Source organism: Notolabrus celidotus, chromosome 23 (assembly GCF_009762535.1).
Source record: "Notolabrus celidotus isolate fNotCel1 chromosome 23, fNotCel1.pri, whole genome shotgun sequence".
Lineage (NCBI taxonomy): Eukaryota > Metazoa > Chordata > Actinopteri > Labriformes > Labridae > Notolabrus > Notolabrus celidotus.
Genome location: NC_048294.1, coordinates 21,442,796 through 21,457,947, shown reverse-complemented (window position 1 = coordinate 21,457,947; position 15,152 = coordinate 21,442,796). Strand labels below are relative to the sequence as shown.

The following is a 15,152-nucleotide window of genomic DNA, read 5'->3' as shown; positions in this document are numbered from 1 at the left end:
AGCATGCCAGGGAGAATTGCAGAGGTCTTGAAAAAGAAGGATCAACACTGCAAATATTGACTTATTGCATGAATTCTGTGTAATTCTCAATAAAAGCTTTTGATACTTATGAAATGCTTCTAATTGTATTTCATTATACCATAGAAACATCTGACAAAAACACCTAAAAACCCTGACGCAGCAGACTTTGTGAAAATGTAATATTTGTGTCATTCTCAAAACGAACCATGACTGTACTCTGGTTTCCTTGAAGATGAAGTGTAATCTGTAAACTGTGAAGATTTGTTTCAGGTGTGAAATGAAAGGCTACTTTAGCGGAATAAATAATCTGATGAGGCCTGGTTTTCATTGTGTTTTTTAATGTTTGAAATGATCGACACAAAACAACAAATCTCTGAATCTCACCGCTACAGACCCACCTGACAGATCAGCGTTCCTGTGACGCTGCTCTAAATTAATTTATCACATTGAATCAGAGAGAGTCAGAAACAGAGAGGAGATTTCTCTGAGGCACTTACACACGCAGGATTTAACTGAAATAAATAACATCACAGGTGTTTACTGACATACATTCTCTTTTTACAGCACAGACTAAATCAATTAACCATTCACATTATTAACAAACATGATTTCAGTCAGTTTAGACTCTGATGATTAGATGAGCCCACCAGGTTTGATCAGAGGTTACATTTAAACCCATTAATCAGCTCACACAGTGATCGATTTCTGAAATGATTGAACCTCCAGGCTGCCCTCTGTCCAGTAGGGGGCGCTAGTGCACCATGTAATCCTGCAGGAGAACAAGCAGGTGAGTGATTCTTTACACACCAGTGTCAACACAGATATATTAGGTTAGGGCCAATGGAGAACATATTTTATGGAGTGTAGGCGAGCAAGAAATATTTTCAAGGTCTTTTTTTTTAACTCTGGAATAGAAGTTTTAAAAATTCTGATTTTTAACCCTGAATATTGACTTTAATCTTGGAATTCTCAGATTAAAGTAAAAACAAGTCTGAATACTAATCTCACTTTAATCTCTGATTTATGACTTTAATCCCAGAATACAGACTTCATTCTCAGTATTCTGTTTAATCTGAGAGATGTTACTTTAATCTGAGAAATCTGACTTTAATCTGAGAAATCTGACTTTAATCCCATAATTCAGACTTCAATCTCTGATTTATGACTTTAATCCCATAATTCATACTTCAATCCAATAATTCATACTTTAATCTCAATATTTTGACTTTAATCTGAGAATTTGACTTTATTCTCAGAATTATAATTTTAATCCTAGAATTTCGACTCTAATCTCAGGATTATGACTTTAATCCCAGAATTTTAAAGAAAGTTAAAATAATTGTATCCTGCCCGCTCAAAAAAGTATTTTTCAGTGGTCGTTATGTTTTTCCAGACAGGTATTTGCTTATTACAATGCCAGTTGTATATTTTATTTTATTTGAAACATCTACATCGGTAGACAGTTATATTAATAACAACAAAATGTATAATTTCATACACTTGGATCATCATCTAAAAAATGCAACGTTTCTTCATCCGATTTTTCTGAATAAAAATCAAAACAATAAAATCCAAAACAGTTGAGGTTGTGGAAACTGAAAATATTATAAATCTGAACATATTTCTATGAGCAGTGTAAACATGTTTCCAAGGTTTAGTCAGTGACAGAAATAAAGTAATTAGATAGCCGATAACATGAGTTAAAACCATCAAATGACTCAGATTAAGGCTAGATTAAAATTATTTTGCATAACCACACAGCTTTCTCAAACTCTTCTCTGATGGTGCAGAGTGAGGTTTGTGTCATTTGTTTTAATGAAATGTGCAGGTGGATAAATGAAACTCACCTTCTGCTTGTTGAGTCTCATCTGGCAGCATGAAAAAGCTCCAAAGAAGACGTAGACGGCTGCAGCGATCAAGCAGTTATATCCGACTTTATCGTAGAGCTCGTAGATCCTCTTAGGAGGGGTGGTACTGAAGAGAAACACACACTGTAAACACACCAAGGTCTAAAACACAGGTCAGATCTACTCACATGAAGCACTGAGTACATAAATGTAACATCTTACTCATTCTTCATGTCTTCCTCTGAAAACGGCACGTCCTCTATCAGCACAGCTGAGTGTGTGATGAAGAAAATCCCCAGCATGGACTGAGAAAGAGGAGGGAGGAGACGAGGGAGGAGACGAGTGAGTGAGTGAGTGAGTGAGTGAGTGAGTGAGTGAGTGAGTGAGTGAGTGAGTGAGTGAGTGAGTGAGTGAGTGAGTGAGTGAGTGACAGACAGACAGACAGACAGACAGACAGACAGACAGACAGGTTAAGGTGGGGGATTAAAAAGTAAACATGGGAGACTGAGTGATTGAAGGGATTTAGAGCTGAGATTAAATCATGGTTCCTCATCAAGAAAATCTCACAATGATCAACTATTTAAAGACAGACAACGTTTATTTTTAATTCAAAGTTTTTTTTATCTTATTTTCCTCACATTAAAAATGAAACCAGGTATGTTTCCTTCTTTAACTTATACGACAAAGATATGTGACATTTTCTCTACAACATATCAAACGGGGGATGTGATGTTTAAACACCTTAAATTGATATCCATACCTTTGTACAATAGTTACCTACAATAATAATAGTAATAATCTCAATTTTAAACCCTGTCTCTCTCGTGTTTAATCTGTAATCTGTAAACTTTCCTTGAACTTTTTTGGACTTGTTGTGTGTTTCCGCCTGGCAGAGGTCTATAAAACTTCACAGTTATAACACATGAACGCATCAGAGCTCGACTCACCAACATGATGACCCCCCACAAACTCAGCACGACCCCGCATGCGGCCTGTTTTGGTCCACAGATCAGCCCACGCATGTTTAATTCACTTCGCTACGTGGGGGAAAGGAACAGAAAGTTACTCGAACTCGTAGGGAGACGACTTTGCTGACCACGTGACCGTCACTTGGTCGGTCAGATGACTGTGACCATAGACTGTAAAAAATAGACTGTGACTGAACCAAGCGGCAACCTCCGGTCTAAAAATATGAGTCAATGCGGAAGTGTTAAAAGCTGCAGTTCATCGAGGATCCGCTTGAGGCTGGCTCCGGAAGTACCGGAAGTGACATACACATGAATGGGGAAAAGACGATCTCTGCAGCATTAATAAACATGTTTACAGCCTGGTACAAAAGATGAGTGTAGTCTGAATAGCTTATTTCTCGACGTCCTCTCACTGTGAGGGGGGTGAATTTTTTTCTAATTCGGCAATTTCGAAGATATTGAGATTACCAGTCTTCCAATGAGAGGCACAGCTGCCTGTGGGAAGGTGGGAACACTGCAGCTGTTGGCTAGGAGGCTCAAAGCCCGCCTCTTTACGTCACACTGGCTCGACAGAAGCAATATGGCTGCCGCAGCCGATTGGTCTCAAAACAGCTCTTCAGAAACAGATGGGTGACGTCACTGATACTACTCCATATTCTTTTACAGTCTATGGACTGAACACCGGAAGTTACCGGAAGTGGAAAAAGTTTTTAAAAAGTTTGATTTGATGACAAAAAACAAAGTATTGTAACATATAATTGATTTAAACATACTTAAACATATATATTGATTTATAATACATCTGTGATGCTATTTTTTATGAGATTCAACTTTTTTTCAGCATTTCCGTTTACAATTATTAGGATAAATAAATATATTAACTTAAATTAGTGGAAAAAATGACTGTTTGTTCTCTGTAACATGTTTAAGCTGAAACGATAAAATAATTGTGCTTCATTTGATCCTTTTGTCTCTTTTAAACATATACTCTGCATAAATTTCCCGTCAGATGAAAAAAATTTAGATTTCAAGAATAAAGTTTATTTTTTAGGATGACAGGGACTTGACTTGGATATATTTTAGGGGGTTTTAGGGGGTTAGAGTTTAGGGGTTTTATGAAATTTTAATGAAAGTATAATGTCCCGTTTTTTTGTTTCTAGTTTGGGTTTCTTTTTTGAACCGTCCATCCCTGGTGATTCATTTTATTTTAATTTTTTTTATTTTATGGTTTAGTATAACTTCACATGTTGCTCCAGGTTCCTGCTCTTAGTGTCACTGATTTCCTTTCCCCCTTTAAAATAATATACAGACTAACCGTAACACCCCAAAAAAAACCCTTTTCTCCGATATTTACACACTGCTTTAAAAAAATGTACGACTTTAATATCATAATATTGAGACAGTTGGGAGTTTACTCACTATTTGAGACAGTCTCAAGTGGAAACTCGAGGAACTGCAGTTTTTCTTTTTCCAACAACCGACACAGCACCTTGCATTACTCTCAAAAATTAAAACATTATTTTAATACTTTTTAAATCTATGACTTGTTTTGTTCTCCAGTGTGCCACTAAAACTCAGAGGTTAGCCATGATGCTAATCTTTCTGCAACACCAAATAAATACACTAAATGCGCAGTTATTGTTGTCCAGCAACTTTATAACTTGGAATTCCAAAATCAAACTCGATATTTAAACGGAATTATTTACATCAGTGATGATGTTTGGTTTTATTTCGCTTGAATGTTTGCTGTGATGAATTTAGAGAATGTAAATGTCTAAGTCAAGGGTGTCAAACATACGGCCTGTGGGCCGATTTTTGGCCCGCCAGAGGTTCCAATTCGGCCTGTGGGATGATTTTGCCTAGTGAAAACTTGCAGAGAAGACATTTACTGCAATTTTTCAATAAAAGTAACTATTCAAATTTGTCCCCTGGAGGGCGCATACAATCAAACGGCTGAAGGAGTGCACCTGATTGGCGCTCCAGGACTTTTTTCCATGAGGGGGAAAAAGAATATTTGCAGTTTACATGATCTAGTTGAATTTTATAGACTTTTTAGAGCACTTCAAGATCCAATCAACACTACAGTTTATGTATATGTAGAAGCGGTGGATCCACTTTTTCGAAAGGAGACTCATATTATGCATGTGCTTACCGTACATATGGGTGCGTCATAGGTGCGCTCCTTCACTACTAAGGCTAGCATCACTGCGTCAGGTGACAGGGAAACCTGTGTGCTTAGTGTGTTCACAGCAGGTTTCAGTGCTTAATGAATCATGGTGAAAAATACAACAGCAGTTTATGAAAGAATAGTTCATTAAATGTGATTTTTTTAAAGAATGTACTTGTAGTTTTTAGCGCTAAAACAAAGGGAAACATTTAGTTGTCGTTATTTATAGGTTATTATGTTGTGATTTTACTAGTACGGCCCAATTCTGATCAACTCGGGCTGTATGTTGCCCCTGAACTGAAATGAGTTTGAGGCTCCTGGTCTATGTGTAAACTATCCTCGGTATGTCGGACGGCTGGACGTAAACGCCGCACAAGAAGCTACTGCGGTGCGTTCATGTGCTGTCGGTTATTTAAAGCCCATCGAATGTTAGACATATCAAGGATCACATACTGGAGTGTCCGATCTTTCTGTGATATATATTTGGCGCTTAAAGGCTTTAAATGCATTGTTGTAGTTATTTTGTGTACACCTCGAGTAAAGAAAACTGCGGTGTCACTTTAAAGTTTATCTTACTTTCACTAAGCAGTTCCTGGTCAAACAAATTAATCTATGTAATCCCACAATGTAACAAATCCTTGATAGATGTTTATAGTAAGTGAGTACGTGTCAGTGACGGCTATTCGTGATGAATTGTTTCAGTCCTCGGTTGTAAAGTGAGCGCGGATCCCTCCGACAATAGATAGTAGTCTTGTACTTCGGGATTACGAGGCAACATGAAGGCAGCACCGTTGTATCCAATGCGCGCTCATATCTGCAGACAGTGCTAATGTGGCTAATGTAGCTAATGTAAATAACACTGATTAGTCTTTAATAACAGCACAGAGCTGTTTGCTTAGACATTAGGTCAACAAAACATATTCACATGTCATCAGCTGATGCTCGCGAGCCACGCTAAGAGGAGCTATGGATGCTATCTGAGCTAGCTCTGTTGTTAGCATCGTACCTTAATAACATGAGATCTTGAAGGATACACATTGTGGTTTAACATCACCATGACTTCAGCTTCCACTAAAGTAAGTCTCTGATACACACCGACAACTCTGATGGAGGGTAAAGAGAATAAATACCGATTGACTCAAACAAAGAGCCTCAATGTTAGTGAATGTAACGCCTGTGTTTGAGAAAAATCGCGGATTGTTCCTTTAATCAGTCTGAGTTCCACAGAAGTTCATGCATCTGTGATCTGATCATATGTTACAGTGACTGGAGGTTTTATTACACTGCAGTGATGTTAGCTGTGTTTGCAGCTCTCTGTCATCACTCTGTGTGGGAGGAGAGGAGCAGTGTTACTGTTGGAAAGTTTCCATGGGAATTTATGGACATAAACCAGGAATTTACTCAATTTAAGGTTGGTTGTTAATAGGGAACTTAAATATAGTTGGGGGAAATATATTTTAGCATAATCCTGACTAAAACAACCAGATTTCATGCAAGCACAGTTGAATATCTATGCCAGGGGTGTCAAACTCATTTCAGTTCAGGGGCCACATACAGCTCAAGTTAATCTGAAGTGGGCCGGACTAGTACAATCATAACATAATAACCTATAAAGAAGGACAACTCCAAATGTTTTCCTTTGCTTTAGCGCAAAAAAGTACAAGTACATTCTGAAAATGTTAACATTTAATGAACTATCTTTGTACAAAAAAGGCTGTTGTATTTTTCACCATGATGAGTCTCACAGTGGGCTGAATATTATATTCTGTAAGCACTGAGACCTGCTGTGAACACCCAAACACAACCCAACACACCAAACACACAGGTTACCTACCCACTAACCTGACACAGAGTGTAATGTTTACTGCAAAAGAACAGAGAGATTTTAATAATGAACAAGGTAAAGTTGACTACTATGAACCCCTCAGCTCCAGCAGGAACAGTTTGCTTGATGGACAGTGTTGTATGAAGAGGTGTATTGCTAGTGTTAGTAGTGACAGAGCACACATATGACGTACGCACATGTATGGTAAGCACACGCACGATATGTGGCTCCTATTTTCAAAAAAGGTTGATCTACCATTCCTGCTGTTACAAGTTTACATATACCAAAACTTTAGTGTTGATTGGATCTTGAAGTGCTCTAAAAAGTCTATGAATTTCCACCGGATTATGCAAACTGCAAATATTCCCCTGGAGAGCCGGAGAGCAGTTACTTTTATTGAAAAATTGCAGTTAATGTCTTCACTGTAAATTTTTCATTTTCGGAAGTCGTCCCACAGGCCGGATTGGAACCGGGCTGGTTTTGGCCCGCGGGTCGTATGTTTGACACACCTGATTCTATGCTATTCCTCAATCACATGCATATAGCTCACTGCTTACTGCAGGGCTATTGAGACCACGCCCCCTACATGCACTGTGCATTCCTCCAGCACATGCACAGATGACTACTAGAATCCTGCAGAGACTTGAGAAGCTTGAGGGAAGATGCTTTTTTATTTACATGTTGAATGGGACTTTGTTGGAGGGAGAGCGGCTCTTTTCATTTAACATTTTGTATGGGACTTTGTTAGGATTGCATTTATTTTAATTTTTTGAATGGGTTGGGTCGGGGGGATGAGTAATATTGAACTCAACATTCATGTTTTTGTTCTTCAATGAAAGAATTGATTGTTCCATAAAATATTTAACACTTGATAAAGTTCTACTTACAAATACATCTGTTTTAATTGTATTATTTTGGATGGATGTCTGCTTATAACAAAACAATTACTTATGCCTGGATATGATACCTTTCCATTTAATTACCCTCAATACACAGTTCATTCCCATAGATTCCCATGGAGAGTTTCCAATTTGGAATATTTCCAGCTTCCCACTCAAAATTTACCGTAAACCTTTCTGAAAAAAATTTTTGGAATTTTTTTTCCAAAAGATTTACCGGAAATTTCCACACCATTTTGTGTGTGTGTGTGTGTGTGTGTGTGTGTGTGTGTGTGTGTGTGTGTGTGTGTGTGTGTGTGTGTGTGTGCGCGTGCGTGCATGTGTGCATGTGCGCGTGTGTGTGTGTTTTCACAGGTCGGAGAGATTTTCTCTGCAGCTGGAGCAGCCTTCACCAAACTAGGAGAGCTTACCATGCAGCTACACCCTGTTGCTGACTCCAGTCCTGCAGGGTAACTAACACACACACACACACACACACACACACACACACACACACACACACACACACACACACACACACACACTGAAGACTCTTTCCAAACAGAGCAGGTCTAGACCGTACTCTATGTTATATTATTAACAAAGACCCAACATCAAGACAGGATAAGATCCAGTCCCATCTTACAGACAGGACTCAGTCTGATCTCATCTTAATCCACCATGAGCAGAGCACTTTGCAGCATTTAGCAAGTTACAGTGGGAAAGACAAACTTCCTTTAACAGGCAGAAACCTCCAGCAGGACCAGACTCATGTTAGACACACATCTGCTGAGACCGTTTTGGAGAGAGGGATAGAGGGAGATGAAGAGAGAGAGAGATGACAGTGGTGAGACAAATAGTAGTAGTTGTAGCAGCTGGAGTCTGGAACGTCCACAGCAGCAGAGATCCAGACGAACCTACGAGACAAGGGAGCTCAGGGACTCCAGAAAGGTCTATGTTTAGTAACTTTAATGGGACAGGAAGAGTTCAAGTAAGAGACAGGCAGAGAGAGTAGAGAGAAGGAAAGACGGGATACCAGACAGTGTGTCAGTCTAAGCCTATAGCAGCATAACTAAGAGCTGGTCCAAGCCTGATCCCGCTCTAACTATAAGCTTTATCAAAAAGGAAAGTTTGAAGCCTACTCTTAAAGTAGAGAGGGTGTCTGCCTCCCGGACCCTGACTTGTAGATGATTCCAAAGGAGAGGAAGGCTCTACCTCCCATACTACTTTTAGAGGCCTTAGGTACGACGAGCAGGCCTGCCTGCTGGATATGTGGTGTTCTACAGTGTTCATAAATCCTGTGCATCATTCAGCTTCATAGTGACAAGCTTTTGTTTCTTCATTTACATGAATTCAAGCAGACATCATGCAAGCACTAAACTTATCTTCTCCTGCAGCGGTCAGACGAAGAGCGCCGTGAAGAGGAAGCTGTACGAAGACGGCGCTCTGGCCCCCATCTCCTCCTCCGAAGGGTCCAAGAAGTCTGTGAAGAAGACAGCAGCTGCTGCAGTAACTCCGACCGTCGTCTCCGTCCCCACAGCGAAGGTGGTGGTGACGTCGGGTCTGCAGGTCCCCTCCCACAGCAACCAGGCCCCACTGAAGAAACAGAAAACTGCAGGTAGGTCAGAAACAACTTACACGACACAGCTGTATGACGTGAAAGTGCTTGAATCACATGTGCATCAAAGAGAGGCTTTTCACACCCCATGTCCACACTGCTGTCTCAGAATCAGAAATACTTTATTTATCCTGGAGAGGGAACTTTGGTCATTACAGAGCTCTTATAAACAGTATGTGAGAAAGTCAAAATATGATTAGAAGAAGGAATAAAATAAGATATAAATATGGATAAAATAAAATAATAATAAAGTACATACAGCGTGTACTCATTTCAGCTACTGTTCCTTTAAGAATGACGGAACCCTAAGCCAAAGTTGTGTTTATTTCTTTAAAGTGATACATTTTGCCCTTTTAGGGAGATTCCCCGACTGATGATGTCACGAGTTGAGCAAATCTCGTGTTGATCTCGCTGAATTCTCGTGTAACTTCATGAATGATCCATTCAGAGCATAGACATATATACGTAGACGCCGCATTGACTGGCTGAATCTTACTTCAACATCGCTGCCATGTTGAATGTGGCAATCTATAAAGATGCGCGCACAACGATACGTAGAAACATGCCTCCTATAACAGAGGTCTAGAGCCTCTACAGTTGCGCGGAATAGAGCGGTGAACACTATGGTGGTGTGAGTCCTGTAGAGGACTCTCGGAGGCTGAGCTTCCAGTTCAGGCGTTTTATTCTGAGAAGAATGTGGTTTCTGAGGGAGATACAAATAAACAATTTACAATAACTACGATAATAGCTCACATTAGCAATGATAGCTCACATTAACAAGGAAAAAACACCACACACATAACTATACTGTTACCAAAACACATAATCAAGCCTGTAGGACTCCAAAAAGCAGCTCACTGCACAACAATAACAGAAACTGTAACATGTGTCAAAGTTGGCATAATCATCACAAAATACTTAAATAGAGGTGCTTCACATCTGGCAATGACGAACAAAACTTCCACGAAGTCTGCAGCTCACAGCCATGGACAGACCCAGACTTACTGGAGCCACTAATCAACTCTCTGCTCTGTTAAAGGGACAGTGACCTTCCCACTGACTAGATACAATAACATATGCCATTAACATTATAGAAACACAATGATACAACCGTCATATATTTTGACTTTCTGAGGACGTCCAAGAGGCTTTCCTACACCTCCTGATTGTTGTTACATGACCACACTGGTGTAAATTTGACTTATTACCATCAGAAGAGCTTTCCAAATATACACAACAACAGCCTGAACATTAACTTTTAAAAACTCCTTCACTGCTTAAACAGTGTGAAACACCGGGACACCTGTTAAACGTACTGTAACTCATCCTTCTAAAAGTCATGTGATTTTATTTCACATACAGCAGCTGTCTCATAAAAAAGGTCAGTATAAATAAAGTCATCTTCGATTTGAATCACTTTGCTGTGTTTAGTGTTAATTATAACAGTCCATTCATCCTGTATTTGAAAGAGTAAATCCCTTCACTTGTAAAATGTCTCAAGCGCTTCGTCCTCACGTGATATAAAATATAATATATGGAGAACTGACCTTAATACGATGCAATTAAAAAAAGGATATTCCTCAGTGTGGGCATTTAAAGGCCACAGAGCAGTGGTATGAAAACGAGAGAGGGGGAAACGGAAACGCACAAACAGGCTGAAGATATGAAATTAGAATGATGAAATATTTGGAGCAGGCTATGGATACAGGTGATCAAACTAACAAGAGTCAACAGAGCTGTATGGAAGTAGACTAATACAGGGCAAGTGATGTGATCGGAATGAGTAGAGTGATCATAGTGAAACAGTAATATGATGGGCATATAACAGTATAACAGTAACTACTGTACTTTTTTTTTTCATTAAATTATATTTAATACAATTAAAAAATGTCTATAATTTCTGTAATATAGTTTATCTATCATTCCACTGGTAAAAAACAGAGTCACTGCCAGCTGTAGCCTTTTATTCATTTGATAAACAGACTTTGTACCTTTTTTTTCTTCTAAATAATCGTTGTTTTTAATACTTACATTAATTTTAATCCTTTATTGTAAAAACGGTTGATCAAAATGAGATAAATGCAATGGAACATTTAAATTATTTTCATAAAACCCACAGTTTTAGTTGTTTTAGTTTACACGGCAGACCCGCCACATTCAATATGGCGGACATGCTGACGTATCGGAGCAGCGGGAAAGCACAGTCAATGCTGCGTCTACGTATATAAGTCTATTGGAGTCTCATCCTGGGGTTACTCCAACACACGTTTACTTCCCATTCAGAAACTTTGCACATGTTTAGTAATGGCTTCTGACATTTTAAGTATATTTGTTTTTAAAATGTGGGGTTGTGTGTTTGTGTGTAGACGTGACGCTGAGCGCTCTGAATGACTCCGATGTGAACAGCGATCTGGTCGACATCGAGGGACTGGGAGAGGGATCGAATGCCAAAAAGCTCAACTTTGATCAAGGTCAGACTCATCTTCATTACCTACATCAACAGAACCATCATCTTCATCATCAACATGGCTGATTCAGGGGGAACTTAGTAACATAAACATCTTGACTCAGGGCCGTGCATTGAATCATCTAAACGTTGTTTCTCTGTGTCTCTGTAGACAACCTGAACCTTGACTCAACCCTCATCATGAACCCAGGAGACCTCCCTCTGCTCTCCCGCTGACCTCTCACTTCCTGTGGACAACTCTATCAAAATAAGACTCATGTTTTGATGAACTGCCGTGTCATACAGGACTCGAATCCATCAGCACTGCCAGAAACCTGTTTGGATCATTTTCCTGTTTTAGTTTTTATTTTCTTTGAAATAATTCCACCTGAAAATCCTCAAGTTCAGAAGAGACGGAGGAGATGATGTGACGGTTCAACAAGGTCTACTTCCTGTTTCCTTAAAAAGACCTCGACTCGATGAGTGAAGAAAACTCTGCACCCAGAGGGAAACGGATTAAAAAGCTGGAATGTTAACTGTATTTCTGTCAGTCTTGTTGTGTTAGCTGATTCATAGATTCATACAGAAGCCTTAGAAGGACGTTTTAGAGAAGTGTTCAGTGTATTTAGAAAAATAAAAACATGACGGTTTCTGTTTATTTTCTTTTAAACTGTCTGAGTTATCTCTTCTTCCTCATGTCATAAAACATACAAACTTAACACTCACTGCACTGAAACAAAACTGAATAATATTGTGATAAAATGCTGATATTTGTACAAAGTAGTTATCTCTCTCTGGGATCACATGTTCAGGTAAGTTTACTTCGACTGCTGCATGTACAGGACTTACAGAGGCTTGAACAGAAGTCTCAGGCTGTAGTGTGACAGGAAACAGTAAAGAATAGGAGTCTGTTTTCTATATCCTCAGTCTAGTTTTATTAAAACACAGATTTCAGTCAAATCTTAATATATACCAGTCAAAAGTTTGGACCACCTTCTCATTCAATGTTTTTTATTTATTTTAATTATTTTCACCATTGTAGATTAATACTGAAGACATCCAAACTACGAAATAATCTGGTTTTACCATAATCTGGATTACAACAGTAGTCAAATAGGGCTATCCATTGTGTACTAACCCTACCTCTGAACAACACAACTGATGGTCTCAAACACATTAAGAAGGCAAGTCATTCTACAAATGAACTCTTGACAAGGCTCATGTTCATTAGAAACCATTCCAGGAGACCACTTCATGAAGCAGACCGAGAGAATACCAAGAGTGCAAAGCTGTCATGAAGGAAAAAGGGGGCTACTTTACAGAATCTAAAATATAAAACATATTCTGCTTTGTTTAACACTTTTTTGTTCATTCAATAATTCCATATATGTTCTTTCATAGTTTTGATGTCTTCAGTATTAATCTACAGTGTTTACAATCATTACAATAAATACAAACCTTTGAATGAGAAGGTGTTTCCAAACTTTTGACTGGTAGTGTATGTATTTTGGTTTGTTTAAATGAAACAATATTATTTTATTAAATATATATATATTTTTTTATAAGGTTTTACTTCTCTGTGTCCTCACCCGTCAGGAGAAGCTGCTGCAATGTCACACGCCGCCATAAAATAACTCATTAAGGTGATGAAGCTCAAACTGGTTTCAAGTCTGAAAGCATTGTCACTGGTTTTTATTCACGTCAAGGTCAAAGCAGTGAATGCAAGTGATACGTTTTCTTTTAATCTCGTCAGATTATCTCTGAAAATCTGCATTTTTAATCTAAAAATACAATAAGTAAATAAATAGATAAATAATATTACACTACATAAAGTCTGTGCTATGCATATCAGGTGTATTTCCAAGTAGGTTAAGACATAAGAGGAATGTGTCTTGGCATTTTGGTGCTAAAACATTGAACACATAATGATGATAGGAATACAAATATATATATAAATGCATAAAAGTAAAACTAGAAAGATATTTGTATGTATAAGTAAAATTACTACAACTGTTTCAGCACTTTAAATAGAAAAAATATATATAAATGTAATATGCAAAGGAGAGCTGTCCATTTGTGTAGGATGTAACATATGCAATGTAACAGACCATACAATAGTCAAATTTATATAGTCTCTACTTTGGCATTGTGACAATAAATCAAGTGAAAATGAATTGGGTACTTTAAACTTTTAATAATTATTAATTATTAATAATGAACTCATTTATGACACAATGTTCTCTGACAGACAGAAAAATGTCTCAAGCAATGAAACTCATTCTGTTGAGATAGCAGACAGATATCTGTTTTCAACATTCAGCACACTAAGTACTGAAAAAATTAAGCTGATGCTGAAGTCCCAAAAACTGCAGTTCCAGTAGTGTCCACCAGAGGGCTGTCCCCAAAAGCGAGTCAGTCTCCATAGAGCCCCATGTTAAAATGTCCAAATTTACAGCATAAATAAACATGATTACAGCCTGGTTCGTAAATAGTTTATAGCTAATTTCTGTCTTTATGACAACAGTACAGGTTGAATTTATATACAGCTCACCTGTTTACATTAGATTCATGTTTAAAGTTAGGGATAATTAGGGGCGTGGTCTCTTTGAGTGGCAGGTGAGTGTGGTGTAGCTTTGTAGCCAGGAAGCGTAAATGTTTAATTAAGGTTTAGATCACTTTATTTTTTCCGTTTGCACTCTTTTCTACAGAAACTCAACACGTCATTTTCCCTTTTATTTTGTAAATGAGTCAGAGGTGCTTCCTGTTTACTGATTATCAGCCTCTAAATTTTGTCTGTTTTTCTGTGATTGTGAAATTATCTCTAAGGACGTTTGATAATTATTTTTTTTGTATATATATATTAATATAAACTGTGGTATCATTAGAGGATGAGGTTAATTTTATAGAGGAAATAACAGGGAGCTTAATTTTGACCCCTGTGGCACATTGTCAACAGCTACCTACGATTATACAATAAAACACAGCACAAGAGATTAAAGATAAAGATCAACAAAACCAAACAGGTCATCTGAAAAAAATAATGTACAAAATAATTCAACATGGACTCCTTGTGACTTCTTTTATTCCAAAATTCAAATTTATTTGCTCCTTGTTTTGTTTTGTTTTGTTTTTTACATTTTTTAAAAAACCTGCTAATATTCCAAACTGTCTCAATAAGTCTTATACACAATAATAAATGAATTACACATTTGCAGACATAATTCTGTTTGTGTTGGATGAAGATGATGATGAAGAGGAGTGTGTGTCTGACGGCAGCAGCACACATCACACTGGTAACACACACAGAACTACCAGTAATGATGTGCTGCTTCAGACAGACACACAAACACACAATAACAAAGTAAGAGAAATAACAAATGCA

The 15,152-nt window shown here is 38.1% G+C and overlaps 2 protein-coding genes across 2 annotated transcripts; one reads left to right on the top strand and one right to left on the bottom strand.

Annotated features, from left to right (window-relative positions):
• Positions 1-339: 339 nt before the first annotated feature.
• Positions 340-3,082, bottom strand: LOC117807321 (ribonuclease kappa-A-like). Its single transcript, XM_034676571.1, has 4 exons — positions 2,816-3,082; positions 2,091-2,173; positions 1,869-1,995; positions 340-790 (listed from the first exon to the last, which is right to left on the bottom strand). Exons 1-4 carry the CDS (start codon positions 2,888-2,890, stop codon positions 773-775), a joined length of 303 nt encoding a protein of 100 aa, XP_034532462.1. The 5' UTR covers positions 2,891-3,082; the 3' UTR covers positions 340-772.
• A 2,683-nt stretch (positions 3,083-5,765) lies between these two features.
• Positions 5,766-12,440, top strand: LOC117807707 (chromatin complexes subunit BAP18-like). The gene is made up of 5 exons (XM_034677091.1): positions 5,766-6,079; positions 8,082-8,176; positions 9,104-9,324; positions 11,691-11,795; positions 11,943-12,440. Exons 1-5 carry the CDS (start codon positions 6,059-6,061, stop codon positions 12,005-12,007), a joined length of 507 nt encoding a protein of 168 aa, XP_034532982.1. The 5' UTR covers positions 5,766-6,058; the 3' UTR covers positions 12,008-12,440.
• The last annotated feature ends 2,712 nt before the right edge of the window (positions 12,441-15,152 follow it).

What these genes read in the sequence shown, in the direction of transcription:
- LOC117807321 (XM_034676571.1), bottom strand. Translation starts at nt 2,890, where the DNA reads ATGCGTGGGCTGATCTGTGGACCAAAACAGGCCGCATGCGGGGTCGTG. An exon ending in TGTGGGGGGTCATCATGTTG is followed by an intron (nt 2,174 to 2,815) that starts GTGAGTCGAGCT and finishes CCTCTTTCTCAG; the next exon opens with TCCATGCTGGGGATTTTCTT. An exon ending in GAGGAAGACATGAAGAATGA is followed by an intron (nt 1,996 to 2,090) that starts GTAAGATGTTAC and finishes GTTTCTCTTCAG; the next exon opens with TACCACCCCTCCTAAGAGGA.
- LOC117807707 (XM_034677091.1), top strand. Translation starts at nt 6,059, where the DNA reads ATGACTTCAGCTTCCACTAAA. An exon ending in TGACTTCAGCTTCCACTAAA is followed by an intron (nt 6,080 to 8,081) that starts GTAAGTCTCTGA and finishes GTGTTTTCACAG; the next exon opens with GTCGGAGAGATTTTCTCTGC. An exon ending in GCTGACTCCAGTCCTGCAGG is followed by an intron (nt 8,177 to 9,103) that starts GTAACTAACACA and finishes CTTCTCCTGCAG; the next exon opens with CGGTCAGACGAAGAGCGCCG.